Raw genomic sequence first — 24,119 nt, forward strand, 5'->3', positions numbered from 1 at the left:
AAAAAAAAAGGGCCAGGCGTGGTGGCTCACGCCTGTAATCCCAGCACTTTGGGAGGCCAAGGTGGGTGGATCACAAGGTCAATAGATTGAGACCATCCTGACCAATATGATGAAACCCCATCTCTACTAAAAATACAAAAAAATTAGCCGGGCATGGTGTTGGGCGCATGTAGTCCCAGCAACTCGGGAGGCTGAGGCAGGAGAATCACTTGAACCTGGGAGGTGGAGGTTGCAGTGAGCCGATATTGCGCCACTGCACTCAAGCCTGGCGACAGAGCGAGCCTCTGTCTCAAAAGAATAAAAATTAAAAATAAAATTTACCCCTTTAAAGCATACAATTGAGTGGTTTTTATTACTAGACATTTTACATGAGTGGATCCATACAATATGTTTGCCTTTTGTGTATGGCTTCTTTCACTTAGCATGTTTACAAGGTTTGTTTCTGTGGTAGCATGTATCAGTACTTTCTTTTTATAATTAAATAATATTTCATTGTGTAGATATACCACATTTTATTTATCCATTCATCAATGGGTGGACATTCGAGTTATTTCTATTTTTTCTTTTTTGGCTATTATGAGTAACTCTGCTCTCTTTAGTCTATTTGGGCTGCTATAACAAAATACCTTAGACTGGATAATATATAAACAATAGAAATGTATTGCTCACAGTTCTGCAGATTGGAAAGTACAAGCTTAAAGTGCCAGCAGACTCAGTGTCTAGTAAGGGCTCATAGTCTCTGCCTCATAGATGGCACCTTCTAGCTAATCAAATTCAGGAGGGCAGAGCTGTCATGACCTAATCATTTCCCAAAGGCCCCATCTCTTTTTTTTTTTTTTTTGACAGAGTCTAGTTCTGTCACTCAGGCTGGAGTGCCGTGTCACGATCTCGGCTCACTGCACCCTCTGCCTCCTGGGTTCAAGTGATTCTCCTGCCTCAGCCACTTGAATAGTTGGTATTACAGGTGCGCAACACCATGCCTGGCTAATTTTTTTTTTTTTTTTTGTAGAGACAGGGTTTCACTGTGTTGGCCAGGCTGGTCTTGAACTCCTGATCTCAGGTGATCCACGTGCCTTGGCCTCCCAAAGTGCTGGGATTACAGGCGTGAGCCACCTCGCCCAGCTGCAAAGGCCTCCCCTGTTAATACCACCATATTGAAGATTAAGTTTCAACATGAATTTAGACCACAACAGCTGTTTTGAACATGCATTCACAAATTTTTGTGTGAATGTACATATTCAGTTCTTTTTAGTATATACTTAGGAATAGAATTGCTAGGTCATATGGTAATTCAACACTTAACTTCTTGAGGAACTGTCATGCTTCTTTCCAGAGTGGATGTACCATGTTACGTTTCTACAACAGTTTATGAGGATACCAGTTTCTCTACATTCTCACACTTATTTTCCATCTTTTTGATTGTAGTCATCTTAATGGGTATAAAGAGTGATATGGCATTCTGGTATTTATTTGTTTTTGCTGTATGTTTTAGTTTTTTATATAGCCAACTTTATCAGGAATACACATACATTTTTTCCCCCGAAGCCAAATATGCTTTAGCTCTGCATATTTTTCTTTCTTTTTTCTTTTTTCTTTTTTTGTTAAGACAGGGTCTTGCTTTGTTGCCCAGGTTGGTGTGTAGTGGTGTGATCATGGCTTACTGCAGCCTGCTGCCTAGAACCCCTGAGCTCAGGTGCTCCTCCTGAGCTCAGGTGCTTCTCCTGCCTCAGCCTCCTGAGTAGCTGGGACTACCACCATGTCCTGCTAATTAAAAAAAAAAGAAAAAAAATTGTAGCAACGGGGTCTCAATATGTTGCCCAGGCTGCTCTTAAACACGTGAGCTCAAGCAATCCTCCCCATCTCAGCCTCCCAAAGTGCTGGGATTTCAGGAATGACCTACTGGACCCAGCCTTCTATTTCCTTTTTTGAGACAGAGTCTTGCTCTGTTGCCCAGGCTGGAATGCAGTGAGTGGCGTGATCTCAGCTCACCACAACCTCCGCCTCCCGGGTTCAAGTGATTTTCCTGCCTCGACTTCCTGAGTAACTGAGACTACAGGCGCGTGCCACCATGCCCAGCTAATTTTTTTATTTTTAGTAGAGATGGGGTTTCACTATGTTGGCCAGGCTGGTCACGAACTCCTGACCTTATGATCCACCCACCTCGGCCTCCCAATGTGTTGGGATTACAGATGTGAGCCACTGCGCCCAGCCCTTCTGTTTCTTTATAGTCTCTTTTTCATCCTAGTAAGTTCCTTAGATGTCTGGCAATCTTTTTTCCCTCGTGTTTAAGAATAGGGGAATAGGCTGGGTGTGGTGGCTTATGCCTTTAATCCCAGCACTTTGGGAGGCTGAGGCGGGCAGATCACCTGAGGTCGGGAGTTCGAGACCAGCCTGGCCAAAATGGTGAAACCCCATCCCTACTAAAAATACAAAAAAAATTGGCCGAGTGTGGTGGTGGGCACCTGTAATCCCAGCTACTTGGGAGGCTGAGGCAAAAGAATAGCTTGAACACGGGAGGCAGAGGTTGCAGTGAGCCGAGATCGTGCCATTATACTTCAGCCTGGGTGAGAAGACCGAGACTCCGTCTCAAAAAAAAAAAAAAGTTGGGGGGGAATAAAAAATGAGAAGCTCTGACCATGTTAGTATATGGCTGATTTGAGCTAGTATTGGTACAAAAGTTATTGTGGTCTTGCCATTTAAAAAAATTAATTTTTGCACCAACTAGTAACTGACTATAAATATAAACTTCACCATAGGATCCCACTAGGCCATTCATTTGGAAATTTTCCCAAATCCATATCTTTAAGTCTTTCCTCTTAGAGTGGTCAAATTCCCTAGAAACAACTCTTCTGGTATCTTAACTAGAGATCTTGTTGCTAGTATTTTGGTGGCCAAGTGGCAATATCTAGTCAGTTATATTTCACTTCACTTAATCTTCCTATTTTCAATTTGGCATCCACCCCCATCACCGTTGGGGCTCCCAGGTAGAAATTATTTTTTATCCTTTCAGAGAATAAATCTCCATTGTTTTACCTAGATGTATGGAGAAAGTGAAGGGATCTGAAAGTATGGCTGCTTCCAGATCAGACTTTCAACTTGATTTTTAACTTTTCATTTTGAAATAACTTCAGACTTACAAAAAACATTGTTAAAATAGTACAAAGTGCTTCCATAAACCCTTCACCATTCATCTGTGGGAAGCTTTTTAGAGGTACAACTTCCCTGGTTCCTACCCGAGGTTTTAAGTAGGTCAACTGGGTTAAGGCATAGAAGTGTATGTTTTTAAAAAGGCCTTTAAATAACTAATGTGCATCCAGATTTAGGAGCCACTTTCTTAGACATTATAAATGTTAGGAAAGCGTTTATTCATTCAACAAGTATTTATTAAACAATAATGTATTAGACACTGGCTGGACACTAATGATAGAGATGAATAAATCAGGGTCTTTATTCTAAAGTTGCTTATTAGTAAATGGGAGAAAGAGACATAAAGGAATAAAATTACAATTCAGTGGGATAAATGCTATATTAGAGCTACACAGGTAAGGGACTGGTTTACTTTAGCAGAGAGAAATAAGAAGGGCTTTATGGCTAAAGTAAAAATTTGATCTAGGACTTGAAATCTTATCAGGAATCACCCAAGTGAAAAAGTATATTCTATTAAGAAGGAGCAGCGAGCATTAAAGCAAGGAATTCTGATTGGTTACAGCATATTGTTGGAATGGTAAGAAGATTGATATAGTGTGGTATATGTGGTTGGTAATGGAGGGAAGTAAAGCTGGAGAGGAAGGATGAAGGTGGATTTTAAAGTACCTTGTAATAAGGACTTTGATTTTAAAGGACCTTGTGATAAGTTTGGATTTTATTATGAAGTCAGTAGGAAGATGGTAGACTTATTTATAGGGGAGTCATCTGTTCAAGCATGATTGATTGATTGATTGATTTTTTGAGATGGAGTCTCACTCTGTTGCCCAGGCTGGAGTGCAGTGGCGTGATCTCGGCTCACTGTAAGCTCTGCCTCCCGGGTTCAAGCAATTCTCCTGCCTCAGCCTCCTGAGTAGCTGAAAAACAGGCTTGTGCCACCATGCCTGCCTAATTTTTGTATTTTTAGTAGAGACAGGGTTTCACCGTGTTAGCCAGGATGGTCTCGATCTCCTGACCTTGTGATCCACCCACCTTGGCCTCCCAAAGTGCTGGGATTACAGGCGTGAGCCACCGTGCCTGGCCTCATTTATTTTTTAAAAACAGAAACATAGATGACAAGATGACAGCAAGGGATATGACTTGTAATAAGGATAATATAAACAAGGAAACCTTTGAGAAAGATGCTATGTTGATCTGATTAAGAAATCATAAAGGTCAATATTAAGGCATTGTGATAACCAGTTGCTAGTAGAAGTAATTATTTGTAATCCTTTTAACCTTGCATTTGTTGTTTTTAGGTTTGAAGTCCTGAGTTTTCTCATGCTGTGTTATAATTCTGCTATTGTATATATGCCTGCCTCATCTTATCAATCTCTTTGTCGGATGGGTTCCAGGTGAGAAGAGTGATTATTACTAATCTTCATATTTATTTGACAGATATTTATTGAACACATTCTCTAAGCCAGGCACTCTTCTAACTTCTGGTAATACAGCAGTAAACAAAACTCAGGGAGCTTACATTCCTGTAGGAGTCCGTATCCTCATGAGGCTGTTTTTTTGTTGTTGCTTTTTTATGAGATAGGATTTCTCTCTGTCACCCAGGCTGGAGTACAGTGGCTGAATCATAGCTCACTGTGCCCTCGGCCTCCTTGGCTCAAGGAATCCTCCCGCCTGGGCCTCCCAAGTAGCTGGGACCACAGGTGTACACTACGACACTCAGCTAATTTTTGTAGAGACAGGGTCTTGCTATGTTGCCCAGGTTTGTTTTGAAGTTCTGGCCTCAAGCATTCTTGCCACATCAGCCTCCCAAAGTGCTGCGAGTACAGGTGTGAGCCACCATGCCTGGCCTTGTGCATTATGAAAATGTTTTCAGCATTAAAGAAATATTTTCTAGCTGAACATAGAGTTGTACCAAGACATCCAAATCTAAGGTTGTTTAGTGACATATCTTATCATTCCCTGGTTGCCAGTTTTTGTAAATCACTTTGAGATCTTTGAAAAAAATAGTGCTATATATATGGGAAAGTCTTAAGGAATGTGAACCTCTTCCCATACATTTCATAAATAACTGTCTCTGTGTTGGAGAAAGTGATTAGCAATAGTACCAATGATGTATGTGTCTCATTTGTATGTGGGGGGTGGATATTCTGTATCTCATGGATTATAATCTTTACTAAATCAGAATTTCTAATAATTTGGACAGACCTAGGCTGAAATCTTGTTCTGTCACCCAGGCTGGAGTGCAGTGGTGCCATATCAGCTTATTCAATCTTTGCCTCTCAGGTTTAAGCGATCTTCGCACCTCAGTCTCCTGAGTAGCTGGGTCTACAGGTGCCCACCACTGTGCTGGGCTTTTTTTTTTTTTTAAATAGAGACCGGGTTTCATGGTGTTGCATAGGCAGGTCACAAACTCCTAGGATTAAGTGATCTGCCTGCCCTGGCCTCCCAACATGCTAGGATTACAGGTGTGAGACACTGTACCTGGCCTTAAATTTCTACTGTGGAAAAAATGTAGGCCAGGTGCAGTGGTTCACACCTGTAATTCCATCACGTTGGGAGGCCAAGGCGGGCAGATCACCTGAGGTCAGGAGTTTGAGACCAGCCTGGCCAACATGGTGAAACCCTGTCTCTACTAAAAATACAAAAATTAGCTGGGCGTGGTAGTGCATGCCTATAATCCCAGCTACTTGGGAGGCTGAGGCATGTGGATGACTTGAACCTGGGAGGCAGGGTTGCAGTGATCCGAGATCGTGCCACTATACTACAGCCTGGGCGACAGAGTGAGAACTTGTCTCAAAAAAAAAAAAAAAAAGAAAAAAATTTAAGTGATATAAATTAGTTTGGAGACAATGGATGTTTAGAGTCACAGAAGTTCAGTTATAGAAGGAATTCTGAACTCAGCCTTTCAAAATGATTTTTACTTGAGGATATCAATCCCCCAAAAAGGTTAAATGTTGTGTTTGTTTTCTATTACTGCGTAATAAATTGCCACAAATTGAGCAGGTTAAAACATCACACATTTATTATTTCACAGCTTTTGTGGGTCAGGAATCCAGATGGCTTAGCTGGGGTACTCTGCTTAGCGTCTTACAAGGCGGCAGTTAAGATGTTAGCTGGAGTTGCAGTCTCATCTGAGGCTCAAAAGTTTTGTTGGCAGAATTGAGTTCCTGTGGCTGTAGGACTGAGGGCTTCAGTTTTTTGTGGCTGTGTGCTGGAGGCCATCCTTCGCTCCTTGCCACATTGGCCTCCCAACACAGGCAGCCTACAACATGGCAGCTTACTTCTTCAACATAGGAGGAGTGAGACTCCAGCAAGACCTGTTACCTTACGTAACGTACTCATGTACACATAATCATGGAATCCCATCACCTTTGCCTTATTCTATTGGTTAGAAGCAAGCTGTAGATCCTACCCTTGCTGAAGGGGAAGGGCATGACACAGTGTGAATACCAGAAAGATCACAGGGATCATGGCTCTCCAAGAGTCTGTCCACCACAAGTGCTTTGCTCAAGGTGACATGCTATTGTGTTACTGGGAAGAGATCCTGCTTAAACAAAACTTACTAATTTTTCCCATCTAAATTAGCTGTTACTTTGATTTTACAGATTACTTAAAAATATTTGTTTCTCTTAACTGTAATAACGTGATTAATGTCTAACAAAATTCTTGTCTCTAATTTAGATGCTGCTTAAGCACTTACTGCCTATCTGCAGATAAATTTATTTATAATTCATTACTTGAGGTTCATTAAAAGAAAACTGCCTGCTCTCTCATTGACAACATTATTGTGGCCTTCAATAGAATTTCTTTTTTCTTTTTTTTTTTTTTTTGAGATAGAGTCTTCCTCTGTCACCCAGGCTAGAGTGCAGTGGCACAATCATTATACATAGCTCACTGCAGCCTTGAACTCGTAGGCTCAAGCAGTCCTTCCACCTCAGTCTCTTTAGTAGCTATGACTATAGGGATGTGCCACCATATTTGGCTAATTTTTAAATTTGTTATAGAGATGGGGTCTCACTGTGTTGTCCAAGCTGGTCTTGAACTCCTGGCCTCAAGTGATCTTCCTACCTTGGTCTCCCAAAGTACTGGAATTATAGGCATGAGTCACCACACTCAGCCTAATAGAATTTCTTAATAACAAAGATGATGGCGGAGTTTAGTGGTCCTCAAACTTTTGTTCTTTTGTTCATATATCCTCTACAGAATTTTGAAAAACTATGTACTCCTTGTACGTTGTTGACATTAACGGTTTTTCATCCTATCTTAAGTAGGTAGAAATTATATAATTTCTAGGCCAGGCGCGGTGGCTCATGTCTGTAATTCCAGCACTTCAGGAGGCTGAGGTGGGCAGATCACCTGAGGTCACGAGTTTGAGACCATCCTGGCCAACATAATGAAACCCTGTCTCTACTAAAACTACAAAAATTAGCCGGGAGTGGTGGCACATGCCTGTAGTCCCAGCTACTTGGGAGGCTGAGGCAGGTGAATTGCTTGAACCTGGGAGGCAGAGGTTGCAGTGAGCCGAGATCAGGCCACTGTACTCCAGCCTGGGTGGCAGAGCGAGACTCCATCTCAAAAAAAAAAGGAAAAAGGAAATGATATAATTTCTAGTATGTAAGTATCGACATAATTAAAAAAATAACTGTTGGGTCACTGTTTTAAATGTATGTAATGTAAATACCATAATGATGTGATACCATCATCCATTTGAGGAATAAATGAAGAAACTTTTCTTTAATGGTCTAATGTAACATTTATTCCTTTTTCTCCTTGAAATTAAAGGAGAAATTTCCATTCCCCTTTCGCCACATAGTTTTATCTTAATATAATGCTATTTTTATTTTATTTTATTTTTTATTTTTATTTTTTTGAGATGGTGTCTTGCTCTGTTGCCCAGGCTGGAGTGAAGTGGTGCGATCTTGGCTCATTGCAAGCTCCACCTCCCAGGTTCACGCCATTCTCCTGCCTCAGCCTCCTGAGTAGCTGGGACTACAGGTGCCTGCCACCATGCCCGGCTAATTTTTTAAAAATATTTTTAGTAGAGATGGGGTTTCACCGTGTTAGCCAGGATGGTGTCGATCTCCTGACCTCGTGATCCACCTGGCTCGGCCTCCCAAAGTGCAGGGATTATAGGCATGAGCCACCGCGCCTGGCCATATAATGCTGTTTTTAAATAGCAAGTCTTTTATTGTATATCTCTGCTACAAAAAATACATAAACAGAATTTAAAAAAAAATTTCCCAAGACCATAAGGCACTAAACACTAAAAAATGTCTTCTGGATTTACTATTACAATTATTTTACTAAATAAATTGATTAAATAATGTAGTATATTACAACTGTTGATCATTATCAAGCATAACTTTTTTTGGAAGCATCACTTAATGAGATGGAATGGATGTTAGGGAGTTGTTTATAGTTCTTTGTTTAAAAATGGCCTCACAGACAACAGTATTTTGAAATGTCCTTTTGTTTTGAGATTCCTATACTTCCCATTAATTCACCCTGATACAATTTGGGTTGAGTGAAAGTTAGACATTTGTGTGTGTATGTGTGTGAAGAGAAAGAAGGATGATTGTGAAAGAGATGGTTAGCTATTTTAGAAAAGTTGCTTTTATGTGCAGTCCACTAGAATGAGTGCTTTATGAGAGCACAGATTTCATTTTTATTTTTTATCTTTCACCTGTTCACAACTGTATGCCTAGGCCCAGAACAATGACTGGTATATAACAGGCACTCAATAAATACTTGAGGAATGAATAAATTGAATAAATGAACTTAGGAAAACAAAAACTATTTTATTTAAGGAATCTGGAAATCACATGTTAAATAGTGTATTTTCCTAGGGTTTGTGTGAGTGGGTTTCCACGGCAACATGAAAAACATTGGAAAGAACTCTGTGGTCGAATAGTATTGGATCCTGAATTTATGGTGCAGCTTCTCACAGGGGTGTATTATGCCATGTAAGTAGGTGGAATATAAAATTGTATGAATTCTTCCTAATGTTTAGAAACTTTGAAAATTTCTCTTTCTTCCTTATCAGACACAGTACTGAATCTTTTGTTCCATGATGGGCTTATCTTCTTTTTCTAATATGGTTTCCTTTTAGTACTTTTAAAATAGCCAAAATATAACATAACTAGTCATTAAAATTGGAGTCTAGAAATTGTCAGATTTTCTGTATGGAAGACTATCTCTACATAGTTCATAACCCAGGTTTTCATTAATGCATTAAATAGATTAAATATCAGCATGTAATAAAAACCAATTTATGTGAAGAAACATTTGTAAACATAGTATTTAAAATCTGTTTTGTTTTTATAACCAAAAGTAGGATAGTTCACAAATGAAATGATATAACACTTGGTATGAAAGTTTTGCTTCACAACCAAAATAGCAGGATTTGGAACAATTTAAAAAGTTGTGCTGAAGATTAGATATTTGCTCAGGACAGTAAATGATCTTCTTCCTCATAGGTATAATGGACAGTGGGACCTTGGCCAGGAAGTTCTTGATGATATCATTTATAGAGCCCAGCTAGAGCTTTTTTCTCAACCACTATTGGTAAGTTATTATCTTTACTCTTTATTAAATATACTTGTACCTAAAAAAGGTACTAGGTTAAAAAAGTAAGACAATCCAAATAATTAGGGGAAAAATTTTATTCCATGATAACAGTTGGTTAACTGTTAGAGAGAAAACAAAATAGGTTTAGGTCCTTTCCACCTTCCAGTACCAAAATAAAGTTCAGATAAAGTGAATAATTAAATGTTTTGAAATCCATTAAGAAAAGAGAGAAGAAAAGGTTCTAAATATTCAGATTTCTAGAGAAGGGATTACTTTCTAAGCATAAATGATAGGACAAGTCACTAAAATAAGTTTGATCCCCACCCTCCAGCCCCCACATAAACACTTGAATTCTAAGCCGTTAGGTTTTTGGGGTTTTTTTTGTTTCTTGTTTTGTATTTTTTGTAGAGACAGGGTCTTTCTGTGTGGCCAAGGCTGGCCCCAGCCTCCCAGAGTGCTGGGATTAAAGATGTGTGACACCACACCCAGCCTATTCCATCAGTTTTTTTAAATTTATTTTTTATTTTTATTTTTATTTTGTTTTTGATATGAAGTCTGTCTCTGCCACCCAGACTGGAGTGCAGTGGCGCGATCTTGGCTTACTGCAACCTCTGCCTTATGGGTTCAAGTGATCCTTCCATCTCAGCCTCCCAAGTAGCTGGGATTGTAGGCACCACCATGCCCAGGTAATTTTTTTTTTTTTTTGAGACAGAGTCTCACTCTGTCACCTATGCTGGAGTGCATTTGTGCGATCTCAGCTCACTGCAACCTCTGCCTCCTGGGTTCAAGCGATTCTCCTATCTCAGCCTCCCGAGTAGCTGGGACTACAGGCGCGTGCCACCACACCTGGCTAACTTTTTATATTTTTAGTAGAGGTAGGGTTTCACTGTATTAGCCAGGATGGTCTCAATCTCTTGACCTCGTGATCCACCCACCTTGGCCTCCCAAAGTAAATTTTTGTATTTTTAGTAGAAACAGAGTTTCACTGTGTTGGCCAGGCTGGTCTTGAAATCCTGATCTCAAGTGATCTGCCTGCCTTGGCCTCCCAGAATGCTGGGATTACAGGCGTGAGCCACCACGCCTGGCCTCCATCAGGTTTTTAAAAGCAAAATTAATATATGCAGGGCACAAACTGAGAAACATTTTCAGCAGTCATGATACGAATAAGCAAATTAATATTTCATTCTATGTAAAAAGATTTTGTACTCTCCCACAAAATAAACAAATCTCCAAATGGTAAGTGATCAATTGAAAAACAAATGTAAGGCTAGGTGCGGTGGCTCACACCTATAATCACAGCACTTTGGGAGGCTGAGGCGGGTGGATCATCTGAGGCCACAAGTTCAAGACCAGCCTGGCCAGCGTGGCAAAACCCTGTCTCTACAAAAAAATACAAAATTTAAGGCCAGGCCCTGTGGCTCACACCTGTAATCCCAGCACTTTGGGGAGGCCAAGATGGATGGATCACGAGGTCAGCAGTTTAAGACCAGACTGTCCAAGATGGTAAAACCCCATCTCTACAAAAAATTAAAAACATTAGCTGGGCGTGGTAGTGGGCACCTGTAATCCCAGCTAATCGGGAGGCTGAGGCAGAGAATTGCTTAAACCCAGGAGGTGGAGGTTGCAGTGAGCCAAGATTATGCCACTGCTCTCCAGCCTGGGCGACAGAGTGAGACCCCATCTGAAAAAAAAAAAACCACAAAAACAACATTAGCTGGGTGTGGTGGCGCATGCCTGTAATTCCAGCTGCTTGGGAGGCTGAGGCATGAGAATTGCTTGAACCTGGGAGGCAGAGGTTGCAATGGGCTGAGATTGTGCTGCTGCACTCTAGCCTGGGTGACAGAGCAATACCTTGTTTCAAAAACAAAACAAAACAACGAATGTAAATATCCAGTAGTGGAGTGAGGAAGGCATTCTTTATGTTACAGTGGTAGTGTGAAACAACTCTGAATATCCCCTGAAGAAGCAGTTTGGTAATGTGTGTTTATTTCTTTGGCCCTCTATCCCATGTCTAGCAATGTATTCCAGGAAACTAAACTTAAATTTAATACCAAAATTATAAATACCAAAGACAATGTATTATAAGCACCACATTGCAGTTTTATTTCTACTTGCAAAGGAATAAAAACAGTCTAAATGTCCCACAGCAGAAAATGATTTAAGTTATATAATATTTACTTGATGAGATTATATATATGAGGTTTTATATTAAAGGGAAGTGCTAGCTTGTATGAGGTAGAAAAACAGTATACAACTATTTTTTAGATCTAGACAGGACAGAGGAAACATATAAAATGCTATAATAGTTGTCTAGGTGATTTGACTGTGAATTTTTATTCCTTTCCAATTTCCTAAGCTTTTTGTAGTATTTTGATAACAGTATTCTTAAAATACTATTTTCTACTTGCAGTATTGTAAGAATACAGCTTTTTATTTCACTGTTTCAAAAAATCACTATTATTTTTTGAGACAGGGTCTCACTCTGTCACTTATGCTGGAGTGCAGTGGTGTGATGACAGTTCACTGTAACCTCCACCTTCTGGGCTCAAGTGGTCCTCCTGCCTCAGCCTCCTGAGTCGCTGGGACTACAGGTGCACACCGGCACACCTGGCAAATTTTTGTATTTCTTTGTGGAGACAAGGTCTCACCTTGTTGCCCAGGCTGGTCTCAAATTCCCAGACTCAAGTGATCTGCCTGCTTCAGCCTCTCAAAGTGGTGGGATTACAGGCATGAGCCACCATGCCTGGCTCAGCTTTTTAAAAGCCATTTTATTTATATCATTTTTAAAATATTTAAGCTAAATATAAATTTATCAAGGTAGCATTTGCAGTAATTCTCCATTTGAATTCCCATTTGTTTCGTAATCTTACCCTAAGAGTTATATTAAAACAAATGGATAAAAAGATTTAAAAATTACATCATCAGAGTAGTACCTTGAACTTATGAAACTCTTTAATAGCTGATCCTTTCAACAATCTTGTAAATTAAGTAGAGGTGGCATTTCCAAGGCAATACAGGTAAAGAGATTAGTAACTCTAGTTACGGTATTCCTTTATTGTCCGTGGTCTCTGAGGGACACAATAATAATACCCTCTTTCCCTGTTCAAATCTAGAGCCATATGATAAACAGAAAAATAGTTGGTATATGGGGAACAAGTATTTTCATTACTGTTAAAAGCTAAATTGAAAGACTTTCCTCCACATCTAGACCTTGGAACAGCCCACTGGCAAGAATGTTTGAGTGAGCAGATCAGGCACACCCATCCAGGCTGCTTAATTCCATGTGGGCTTGTCCAAGTGTAGAGGGAAGGAGCAAGACAATCCTTTAGCTCAAGATTTTTGCTAGATTAGTACAGCCCAGTTAGGAAACATGGATCAGTCAAATGGCAATTACCAGGTATGTCACTTTCCTCTTCAGGGAGCAGAAAATGGTAGAACAAAATGTCAGAAATATTTAAGGAACATTTCTCCTCATGTAAACAGAAGAGCAGAGAACATCCTAATGTTTTATTAGAGATTAAATTTTGCATGTTATTTATCTGAAGAATCAGACAATTCTAAATTGTCTCATTATCAGAGTTTATATGTTAATTATTTCTTTGGCATGCTTTTTCTCTTTGAAAGTCAACAATTTTAAGGCATCATTGGGGTATGTGACTCATATTTTAGAAATTCTCATTTGAAAAGCCTGCTTAAAAGAATACAGAACAAGAAAGATACATTTATTAAACATTATAATACAAATTTTAAATACATATTCAAAAGTTATGGACACATGTAGTATAAACAAAAATGCATATTGATTGTAAACTTGTATAGACTTATATTATCATTTTAGGTTGCCAATGCCATGAAAAACTCATTACCATTTGATGCTCCTGATTCTACACAAGAAGGCCAGAAAGTCCTTAAAGTTGAAGTCACTCCAACAGTGCCGAGGATTTCTCGGACTGCAATTACAACAGCTTCAATCCGTCGTCATAGATGGAGAAGAGAAGGTGAGTACAAAATCCCCATAGTCCACACATGGAGTCAAGTAAATTTATCACTGTTTTTACAGACTGTCTTAGCACATGATATTAAAAGACCCTGTGTAAAGTAAATTTTTTTGTTTATCACTAGAAATGTGACTAAATGTCTAGTTATTTTAATATGTATTTATAAAATAGATGTTTAGATTGCTGTATGAAGATTAAAACAAAATAAGATGAGGTTAATTTTTGTCTTTTTTTGAACTAAATAAGAAAAATAGGAAAGAAGTTGCTTTAACCTTGTTACCATACTGGAAAAAAAAAGGTGCACGTATGAGCACTGTGGGAAAAACTATATAACTGGCCAAACTAACAGTATAATGCAAGCTATTCATAAAATGATTTATTCTTGATTTTGGATTTTTATCTTTGCCTTTCCTTTTTTTGTAAGTGCTGAATCCAGCAGTATTTCATACACATGGTACTTGAATAGTCAAGCTGTCTTGCCTAAAAGATATTGCCATTTTAATGATCCTGATTTTTCTGTCTTAATTCATTTGCAAACCTCACATTGTTCATCTGCTGCCTTATGTGTGTGCATGCTGTGCACACACATGTAACTATATAAATAGTGTTTGTGTTTATATCATATCCATATATACATTTTCTTATCTGCCTGGGTCAAAATGCTCAGAAAATAATAGAGCAGCATAAAAGCACTAAAATTTTATATGTTGAATCCCAGATGGCTTTGACTTCTCAAACGAGGCTGACTCAAGTATTCCTGGCTCCCCGATCCAACACGGCTCCACTGACCTAGGGATCAAACGTGTGCAAGAGGGGGAGGTGCTGGTGCGCAGGACCCCTGAGCATGGCTCACCCGAGCCCAACTCAGCAACAGCCACAACAGAGGGTAGGACAGAGATGAGGAGGCAGAAGTCAGTGAGGCAGTTGCTGGAGAAGGATCCTGGCTCTCTATCCCCAAGCAGAGCATCTTTCCATTCTAATGTGTGTTTCCAGTACCCCAGGGTGTATTAGCTTCTCCTTGCAAAGCACCCTCCCTCCTCATATGCATAGCACCGGGTCAGGTGCAATCTTTAGTTACCATTTGTGCTGGTCTGAAGTCTGCATCCTGTGTAATCAAGGAACAGCTTGGCATGGCTACTAACAAGGCAGGGTCCTGTCTCCAAAAGGTCTGCAAATGCTTGGAATTTTTTTTATTACTGAGCATGTTTATTCTAACATTAGGAAAGAAAAATGTACCCAGTGGACATGAGCCTTATTCATCAACATGAATGATTTTAATTATACAATAATTTATTCTTTAAAATTTTTGAAGAGAGTTTTAAAACATTAGCATATTATCTTTAAGATATTGAAGTGGAGCCAGCTGGTTTATGTGTAATTCTGTGGTGTTCAATGAAGAATTTCTTAGCTCTTTGACCAAGTACGCTGATGTTCATTGGCTTTATCATCTGTAGATTAAGTTGCTTAGGTCTAACTAGTAAACTACTGACACCTTCTATAAATGTGCTATCCTGATGCACAGTACATTTTACAATTTACTGTAAATAATGGTGGTATTAAATTCAATGGAATTAAAATGTATTATTATATTTAGAGGTCAGATATCCTAGTAGAGCCTTATTTCTATAATGTAAGTATCACAACATGGAGGGGTTTTTTAATACCCTTCCCTTGAACCCCCATCTGCAAAAGAATGCTTCTCTTTGTTGGGAAAGTATTTACTTGCTGTTTTGCATGTAATGCCATAGGAATTAGCTTTGTAAAGGAGGGAACTGTAGCCAGTTTTTAAAAAGTTATTTAATGTATTGCTACTGTGGATCCTTTATACTTATTAAATCAAACAAGTAGCTTTAAATGAGGTTATATATTTTTACTTAAAGACCAAACATACATAAAGCAGTTAATTTCCACCATAGGGAACTCTCTTGCTCTTTGGTGCATTAGAAATTTGAGCATGCTCAGTAAGAATCTAAATCTACCCTCTGTTCCCTTGCCCATTTACCCAGATTGACCTTATTTCATTTAACAGTGTTGCATGTGCATGACCTAGGGACCCAAAAAAGTTGGTGCTGTTTGAGAGATCCTTTAAATGGCTCTGAAAGATGCAGCCTTCCCTTTATTCCCTGTATCTTATTACGTTATCCCTAGGAGTAAGTTTTATCTTGTATAAACATGTAACAATAAGAAGATGAATAGATGTGGAACCCAGAGTTGGCCTAAACTGAACATTTTTGAATGACTGAGCCACTTGATATTTATCTACTACTATTGCTAGAATATTGGAAGTATTTATGCTAAATATAGTACCATGTTAATCAACAGTTGCTCAAATTCCAGAAAGTGTAGGATTAGGTTGAAGCATTCCTTCAAATACATCAAGTCATACACTTTGAAACAAATGAACCAAAATAGTAGTTCCTTTTTAATATCCTATAAAATATTAAAATATCCTATTTTAATATCTATCACTGGTAAAATTTCAATTTGGGGGAGGGAGGAAGAAGGTGTAGCCACAAGGAAAGAGGAATGTTTCCTTATTTTACCTTTTAATCCAGATTGTTTGTAGTCTTATTTATTTATTTTTTTGAGGCAGGATCTCACTCACATCACCCAGGCAGGAGTACAGTGGCACAATCAAGGCTCACTGTAGCCTCAACTTCCTGGGCTCAAGTGATCTTCCCTCAGCCTCTGGAATAGCTAGTACTACAGGCACGCCACCACAGCCGGCTAGTTTTTTGTATTTTTAGTAGAGATGTGGTTTTGCCATGTTGCCTAGGCTGGTCTCAAACTCCTGGACTCAAGCAGTCTGCCCACCTCAGCCTCCCAGGGTGCTGGGATTACAGGCATGAGCCACCACCCCGGCCTATTTGTAGTTTTAAATCAATATTAACAGAAGCCAAATGTATAGGTAAAGTCAGCCATGAATAGAAATGTTCATTAAAAATCCATTTCATAGCTTCTTGGGGTTCAGTGTAAATACAAAAAGGAATTAAAAAAAAAAAAAAAAAGAAAAAAATCAATTTCAGATGTCTCCTCTTCGGACCAGATGTATTGTTATCACCTTTGGAGCAAATTACAAAGGAAAAATGTTTTGAGACACTGTTGCCTTTTTCTTTCTTGAGGGTTTTTTCTCGACCCCCAGATGGTCTGACTCTGTTGCTCAGGCTGGAGTGTAGTCGCACAGTCATAGCTCACTGTAACCTCAAACTCCTGGGCTCCAGCAAACCTCTGGCATCACCCTTCTCAGTAGCTAGGACAACAGGCATGTCACCATGCCCAGTTAATTTTTAAATTGTTTGTAGAGATGGGGTCTTGCTATGTTGTCCGGGCCAGTCTTGAACTCCCAGGCTCAAGCACTCCTCCCGTCTTGGCCTCCCAGGTGTGATGCACTGCACCCAGCCTCCTTAAGATTCGTAGCTCACTACCACCTCGAATTCCTGGACTTAAGTGATCCTCCCACCTCTGCCTCCTCAGTAGCTGGGACTATAGGTGGGTGCCATCACATCTGGCTAATTTTTTAACTTTCTGGAGATAGGATCTTGCTATTTGCCCAGGCTGGTCTCAAACTCCTCAACTCAAAGGTTCTGTTTTGGCTTCCCAAAATGTTGGGATTACAGGCATGAGCCACCATACCCCACCAAACAGAAGAAAGGAAATTACTAAAACCTATGAAAAGTTTTGGTAATTCTGAACTCTGCTGAAGCTTTTGGATTGACATAGATTATTGACTAGTTTTCTGCTATGATGGTTTTAAATAATTTTACAATTAAAATTGGGTTTATTACATGTTGAAATTGAAGAGACAATATAAGCCCATTACCTACTTTTCTCCTGATGTCGAGTACATTCTATTTGTGACTTTTAAAGCTGGAGTTAAGATTATTACTAAACTGGCCAGGCATGATGGCTCATGCCTATAATCCCAGCACTTTGGGAGGCCCAGGCAGGTGGATTGCTTGAGCCCAGGAGTTTGAGACCAGCCTGGGCAACATGGCAAAACCCCGTCTCTACAAAATATACAAAAATTAGCCAAGCATGGTGGCACATGCCTGTAGTCCCAGCTACTTGAGAGGCTGAGGTGGGAGGATCACTTGAGCCTGGGAGGTTGAGGCTACAGTGGGCTGTGATTGTGCCACTGCACTCTAGCCTGTGCAACAGAGTGAGACCTTGTCTCAAAAAATATATAATAAAAATAAATAAACAAATGTTTTTAAAAATTATTACTAAACTGAAGACAATACCTGTGATTAAAGTATAATCAGTATTCCATTATATATACTAAGCATTTCTTAGTATATAAAATATCAATAGATTCTCTTGCATGATGGCTTTTATGTTACCATCTTTTTTATGGACATCAGATCTGCATGTAGCAAGATTCAGAAGCTAGCACTAAGTCTCTCAGTCTCCTTTCCTAATAAATATACCTAATGATACATTTCTGTTCACTCCCAGTTTTATATCACTAATATCAATTCTGACCCAATAACTATCCTTTCTTGGGCATTTTGGAGTTCTTTATACTAATTGTAAGTAAATTACTAAAATGTATCATATGAATATAAAGTTTTTATTTTGAGGTATATCATAAAAGTACATTATATACAGTTCTTTTGAAGAGGTTGAGAGAAGTGGTGTCAGCTGCTGCTGTTCTTAGTAAATGCATTTTCATATGGCTTTGCATGATGATTAAAGATTATTAAACTGCTGGATATAATAAGGTGCCTTTTGCTTTAAGGATAGCTTATTTCGTTCTTTAGAAGGAAGAAAATAATCCATGAGTAAATGTAGCTAAGTAAATATTTTTCCAGGTACTATGTTAAATAAAAGATTGTGTTTAAATATTTTGTATATATTTTGCTTAGGTAACTTATATCTCTAATATTTGTTTAGATTCTTTCCTAACATTTTTACCTTACCTGTAATGTTGATATCTGTTTTGTAGATTCAGATTAAACTTTATGGCAGTCTGGAAAATGTATTTAATGAGGTAGCAAGCCAATATGAGTTCTTGAAAGAAGCAAATGTATTACTTTCTAAGAGAATGTTGATCATACTCTCAGTAAGAGAAGTGGCTTTCTGTAAACTGCAAGCTCAATATATTATATATTCTTCTCTTCCTCCCACAAAAACCCAAGATAAGAATTCTGTTGTTGGCCGGGAGAGATGGCTCACGCCTGTAATCCCAGCACTTTGGGAGGCTGAAGTGGGCAGATCACTTGAGGTCAGGAGTTGGAGACCAGCCTGGCCAACATGGTGAAACCCCATCTCTACTAAAAATACAAAAATTAGCTGGGCATGGTGGTGCATGCCTGTAATCCCAGCTACTCGGGAGGGTAAGGCAGGAGAATTACTTGAACCAGGGAGGCAGAGGTTGCAGTGAGCTGAAGATCGTGCCAATGTACTCCAGTCTGGGTGACGGAGTGAGACTCTGTCTCAAAAAAAAAAAAAAAATTATTTTGTTAACTGCAGTTTCTGCATGAAATGAAATGTGATGGGACACTATAGTATTTTGTGATTATGATATCTCAATACTAAGAATCTAAAATATTACAGAAATAATTACATAAAATATTATCAAAACATACCATATAGAAAATATAAATCCTTCTTAAATACCCCTGCTGGTTCCCTACCACTGCTCTCTGATAATATTTTCTTCACATTAATTGATCAAAATATGGAAACCAGTGAGTAGAAAAGGCCATAAGACAAAATATGACTGTGAAGTTACAGAAGCAATATAGTTTTGAGTTATTTAAAAAAATTGCTAGTTCCATGTTAAAGGTTCTAAAGCCATATAGAAGCAGTTAACCAACCACTGAGTAAATATAAATTTTATTATAGTTAAAAAGAGTTTGGCCTGTAAGCATAAATGAGTTTTTGGTATAATTCTGGGTAACCGGAATTAGAAGAGGGTCTCTTGCACATCTTATGGTGGGTTAAAGAAGGTATGAGGGGCAAAGTTTTTTTTTTTTTTTTCCCCAGTAGGTAGATATAGTCATTTCAGAAGAATGATAGAGTGCATTATAAAAATTTATGTTAACTGTTGTATTTTACCTAGTTGTTTTACATGCCTAAATACTGACAATATACTAGATATGTTTGTGGATAGTTTTACAAAAACTGGACTAAATAAAGCTAAATTAACATGTTTGAGCATAGTAGAACTCTGTGTAGATTAAGATTTCCCCTAAATTATTTAGGGGAAGTGTTGATAGTAGGGCTATTGACAACCTATAGCAAGCATTACCCAAGAGATAAGGTCAGTATTGTTATTCACAGCTGCTTCTTACTTAATTTAGCTGTTGCTGAGTCTGTCTGATTTGTTTTCTTAGGTGCTGAGGGTGTAAATGGAGGAGAGGAGTCTGTAAACCTGAATGATGCAGATGAAGGATTTTCATCAGGGGCTTCCCTCAGCAGTCAGCCAATTGGGACCAAACCATCCTCCTCTTCTCAGAGGGGAAGCTTAAGGAAAGTAGCAACTGGGCGTTCAGCCAAGGATAAAGAAACAGCCTCTGCCATCAAATCCAGTGAGAGCCCTCGAGATTCAGTAGTTCGCAAGCAGTATGTACAGCAACCAACTGATCTTAGTGTAGATTCAGTTGAGCTGACACCAATGAAGAAACACCTGAGCCTGCCTGCTGGCCAGGTGGTGCCAAAAACCAATAGCTTAAGTCTAATCCGGACAGCCAGTGCTTCCTCAAGTAAATCATTTGACTATGTAAATGGCAGTCAAGCAAGTACCAGCATTGGGGTTGGCACTGAGGGAGGTACTAATTTAGCAGCTAACAATGCTAATCGATACTCAACTGTCAGTCTGCAGGAAGACCGGCTAGGTCAAGCTGGCGAAGGTAAAGAGCTTCTCAGCCCAGGAGCCCCCTTAACCAAGCAGTCTCGATCCCCAAGTTTCAATATGCAGCTAATATCCCAGGTGTAGTTTTGACATCCTCCCTCATCTTTCTGCTTACCTTTTAAACTGAACATTTCATTGTGCAAGAAGACACTTCATCCCACATTGTGAAAATACTGGTCACTGTTATCAGATTTCATTTAGTTTAGGTATCTTCATACTGTATTTTGTATCAAAACAGCAATAAGGTTTTCTTTATCCCTCTTTCCTACATCTTCACGTATTCCTTGTAAATGTGTTTGTGAAGCAGTATAAAATGTTTGCCTTTTCCATGCCTTCCTTTCTCCTTGGGTGATGTGCAATCCATCGTAGGCTGATCGGTCCCATTTCAACACTGTGAGACTGAGGATACGTTAGAGGAAATGGTGTATATGATCCCTATGAAACGATTCTTTGGCTTTTGTTTAAAAACAAAACAAAACGGGTTTGTTCTCATAATCTAGAGAACTATGAAGATTACTGGATCATATTTTTTTCTCTTAACCAGGAGTGCCTCAGAGATTCTGCTATGACTTTGGACTTCTCTGAGTCTGTGCAATCATTTTCTGGAGAAGCATGGGGAAAGGTGGTAGACTGCTGCACTTTTTCATTAAAATGAGGGTAGCTCTTTCTCCACCCCCCATCTCGTTTATCCCGAAGACATAAATGTTCAATTATGGAGGCATTTAAATCAAGTTGTGACCACCTCCATTGGAGGACAGGGCTCTAAGTTGATTGTGTAATTGATAATGCACTTTCTCAATGGCTCTATAGTCATTATTAACATGTCTTCCCTCTTCCCCACAAGGACATATAAGGTCATTTCTGTCCTTCAAGTTTGGCCAACTAACAAATCAGATTCTGAGGGGCATGTTCTATTTCCCAGGAATGATTGACACTTTGGTGCTGGGGTTTTGTGGGGGGAGGGGTGGTTTTTGTTTAGCTTGTGTGGAGATTGTGTGTGTGAGAGGAGATTTTGATTCTTCTTTTTTTTCTTTTCCTTTGTGAGCTGATGGCTGAAGTATAACAGTACATCTTCAGGTAAAGAGAGGGATTTCTCAATCTACTTTCTGTTATGTCAGACTATAAGAGAAACCCTTTCAGCTGCTTTCTAGATGTACCTAAATTCAGTCAGGTATTTTGGATTAAGAAACCTAAAGTCCTGATACATTACATACTCCAAGGAAATATATCAGGGACAGACAATTGGCTGAAAACACTGATACTTCAATGTGACACATTTTTATAGAACATTTCTACCAGGGGGTACTGACCTTGATTTCTCCTATAAGGACCACACTGCCTTTGTGTTTAATGTAATGCAATTTGTGTACCTTCTAATCATATATCTGCAGTTTCTCATTTTTATAAAACTTTGAAATCATGCCAGTAAGCTAGATGTTGAATGTATGTAAGTAGCATTTGGTAACTGCTAAGAGGTTACAAAAACATTATTGGTAAAAAAAATTTTCTTAGTTCTGATCTGGTTGGATAAGATTTTATCATAACCTCTTCTGGGTCTCAGGCTCTGATGTTTGAAAAAGAAGGGAGGAATATATTGGGTTTTAAAAAATCAGTGTATTGTGACTTAAACTGTTATAAGTTATCCTTCCACAGAATACATCAGAGCTATTAGTGCTTTGTACATTTAGATGTTTTTACTTGATTATTGTTTAAAAAAAATACTGAATTTATAGAAAGCAAGTATTCTCCTAATTAACAAAAGTTAAAATTTTATCCCTACCATTAAAATTACAATAGATTTTGATAAATAACAGAAAAAAATGGTTTTTTTTTCACACCTAGCAATGCTCCCGTTTTTATTGTAAGAACTTTCTTTTCTCCCTAAGAGACTTTCTGTTAGACTCTTTATATATGAGATGCTTGTTTGAATTTGGTAGTCTGTAACATTTTCCAGCTCATGTGAAAATGGAAAACTAGAACCTGAACTAGTATCTACAACATTGCCAAAGTCCGGGGTAAAGCTAAAAGTTGATAAATAGACAATTTATTGATTTATGTGTGTCTGTGTGTGTGTGTATATATATATATGGTGTGTATATGTATATATCACAAAGTTGTATTTTAAATATCCTTTCTTTTAATTTAAGGGATGTCAAATAAATGAAAGGAGTTTAAAAATAGCCAAAATAAATGAGCTGTAAAGGTCTATAACATACTAAAAAAGGCAGTTTCAGGTATGTAAGGAAAGGAGCATTATACTCACCTAGAAAGTGAGATCTTGGCTATGGCTGGAGGTCAGTCACTTTATGGCATAAATTATGGTTTTATTTGAGAGGTACAAAGACTGTTTTCAATTCAGATTGTGCATTTATTGGCATCTAAATCTAGCATGATTTTACTTACAGCACAAAAGAAATACCACACAATACCAAATTACAGCAAAAGTTACAATAAATACAACAAAATTTTCCTTTGGCTAGAAATCTTATGTTATAACTGAAAAATTGGTTTTAAAAAATGTTCATCATGGCCAGGCACGGTGGCTCACACCTGTAATCCCAGCACTCTGGGAGGCTGAGGTGGGCGAATCACAAGGTCAGGAGTTCGAGACCAGCCTGGCGAAACCCTGTCTCTACTAAAAATACAAAAAATGAGCGGGGCATGGTGGCAGGCGCCTATAATCCCAGCTACTCGGGAGGCTGAGGCAGGAGAATCGCTTGAACCCGGGAGGTGGAGGTTGCAGTGAGCTGAAAACACGACACTGCATTTCAGCCTGGGCGACAGTGCAAGACTCCGTCTCAAAAAAAAAAAAAAAAAAAAAAAAAAAGTTCATCTTAGAGGATTTTATTTATCTGTATATATATACATATATGCTTGTACGTATACATACACACATTAACATTTTATGACCCTGTAACATTTGTTTTCTATTCTTTTAGGTGATGTGGGTTGACCTCAGTGAAGAAACATTTCATTTAGTCTAAACCTTGCATTCAGGGTCTTACAACAGATTTCTTGTGCAAGAATTATTATTAGTTAAAATGGAAGGCGTTAGTTTAACAAACTGAGAGTCAAATTTTCTAACTTTTTAACTATGCATTTTAACATGCATTATTTTTGGCATTTAATTTAAAATAGTTTGTTTCAGATATACAACAGCTGTTACAGATATATGCCAGCAATATTTATACTTTTTTAACAAGCTTTTGTTGTATATTTTCTAATTTCTATAAGTCTAACCATCTATGAAAAAGATATTTAGGGAGAAAATACTTGTTTTCTGTAATAAAACAAATAGGTTGGTGCCATGTATGCCAAGTTGGATAAAAGAATACAAAGAAATAGCTGAAGGCTTGGGAGCTCTGCTCTGACATTAATTACTGGAAAGCAAACTAAAATGCAAAGTGAATAGTTAACTCAGAAGATTTGATTTTTTGAGACAGGGTCTCACTCTGTCCTCCAGGCTGGAGTGCAGTGGCACTATCACGGCTCACTGCAGCCTCGACCTCCCTGGGCTCAGGTGATCCTCCCACCTCAGCCTCTGGAGTAGCTGG

The 24,119-nt window shown here is 38.7% G+C and overlaps 1 protein-coding gene across 2 annotated transcripts in view; it reads left to right on the top strand.

Moving 5' to 3' along the window:
- Positions 1–22,844, top strand: part of FAM126B (family with sequence similarity 126, member B) — an 82,696-nt gene extending 59,852 nt beyond the window's left edge. For both annotated transcript variants that reach the window (XM_011974516.1, XM_011974517.1), the window contains exons 8-12: positions 4,443–4,538; positions 8,991–9,107; positions 9,621–9,708; positions 13,550–13,709; positions 20,048–22,844. In XM_011974516.1, the coding sequence (XP_011829906.1) occupies positions 4,443–4,538; positions 8,991–9,107; positions 9,621–9,708; positions 13,550–13,709; positions 20,048–20,649 (1,063 nt within the window). In that variant the 3' untranslated portion in view covers positions 20,650–22,844. The remainder of the gene's footprint in view (positions 1–4,442; positions 4,539–8,990; positions 9,108–9,620; positions 9,709–13,549; positions 13,710–20,047) is intronic.
- Positions 22,845–24,119: the final 1,275 nt, after the last annotated feature.

Source organism: Mandrillus leucophaeus, unplaced genomic scaffold (genome assembly GCF_000951045.1).
Source record: "Mandrillus leucophaeus isolate KB7577 unplaced genomic scaffold, Mleu.le_1.0 Scaffold146, whole genome shotgun sequence".
NCBI lineage: Eukaryota > Metazoa > Chordata > Mammalia > Primates > Cercopithecidae > Mandrillus > Mandrillus leucophaeus.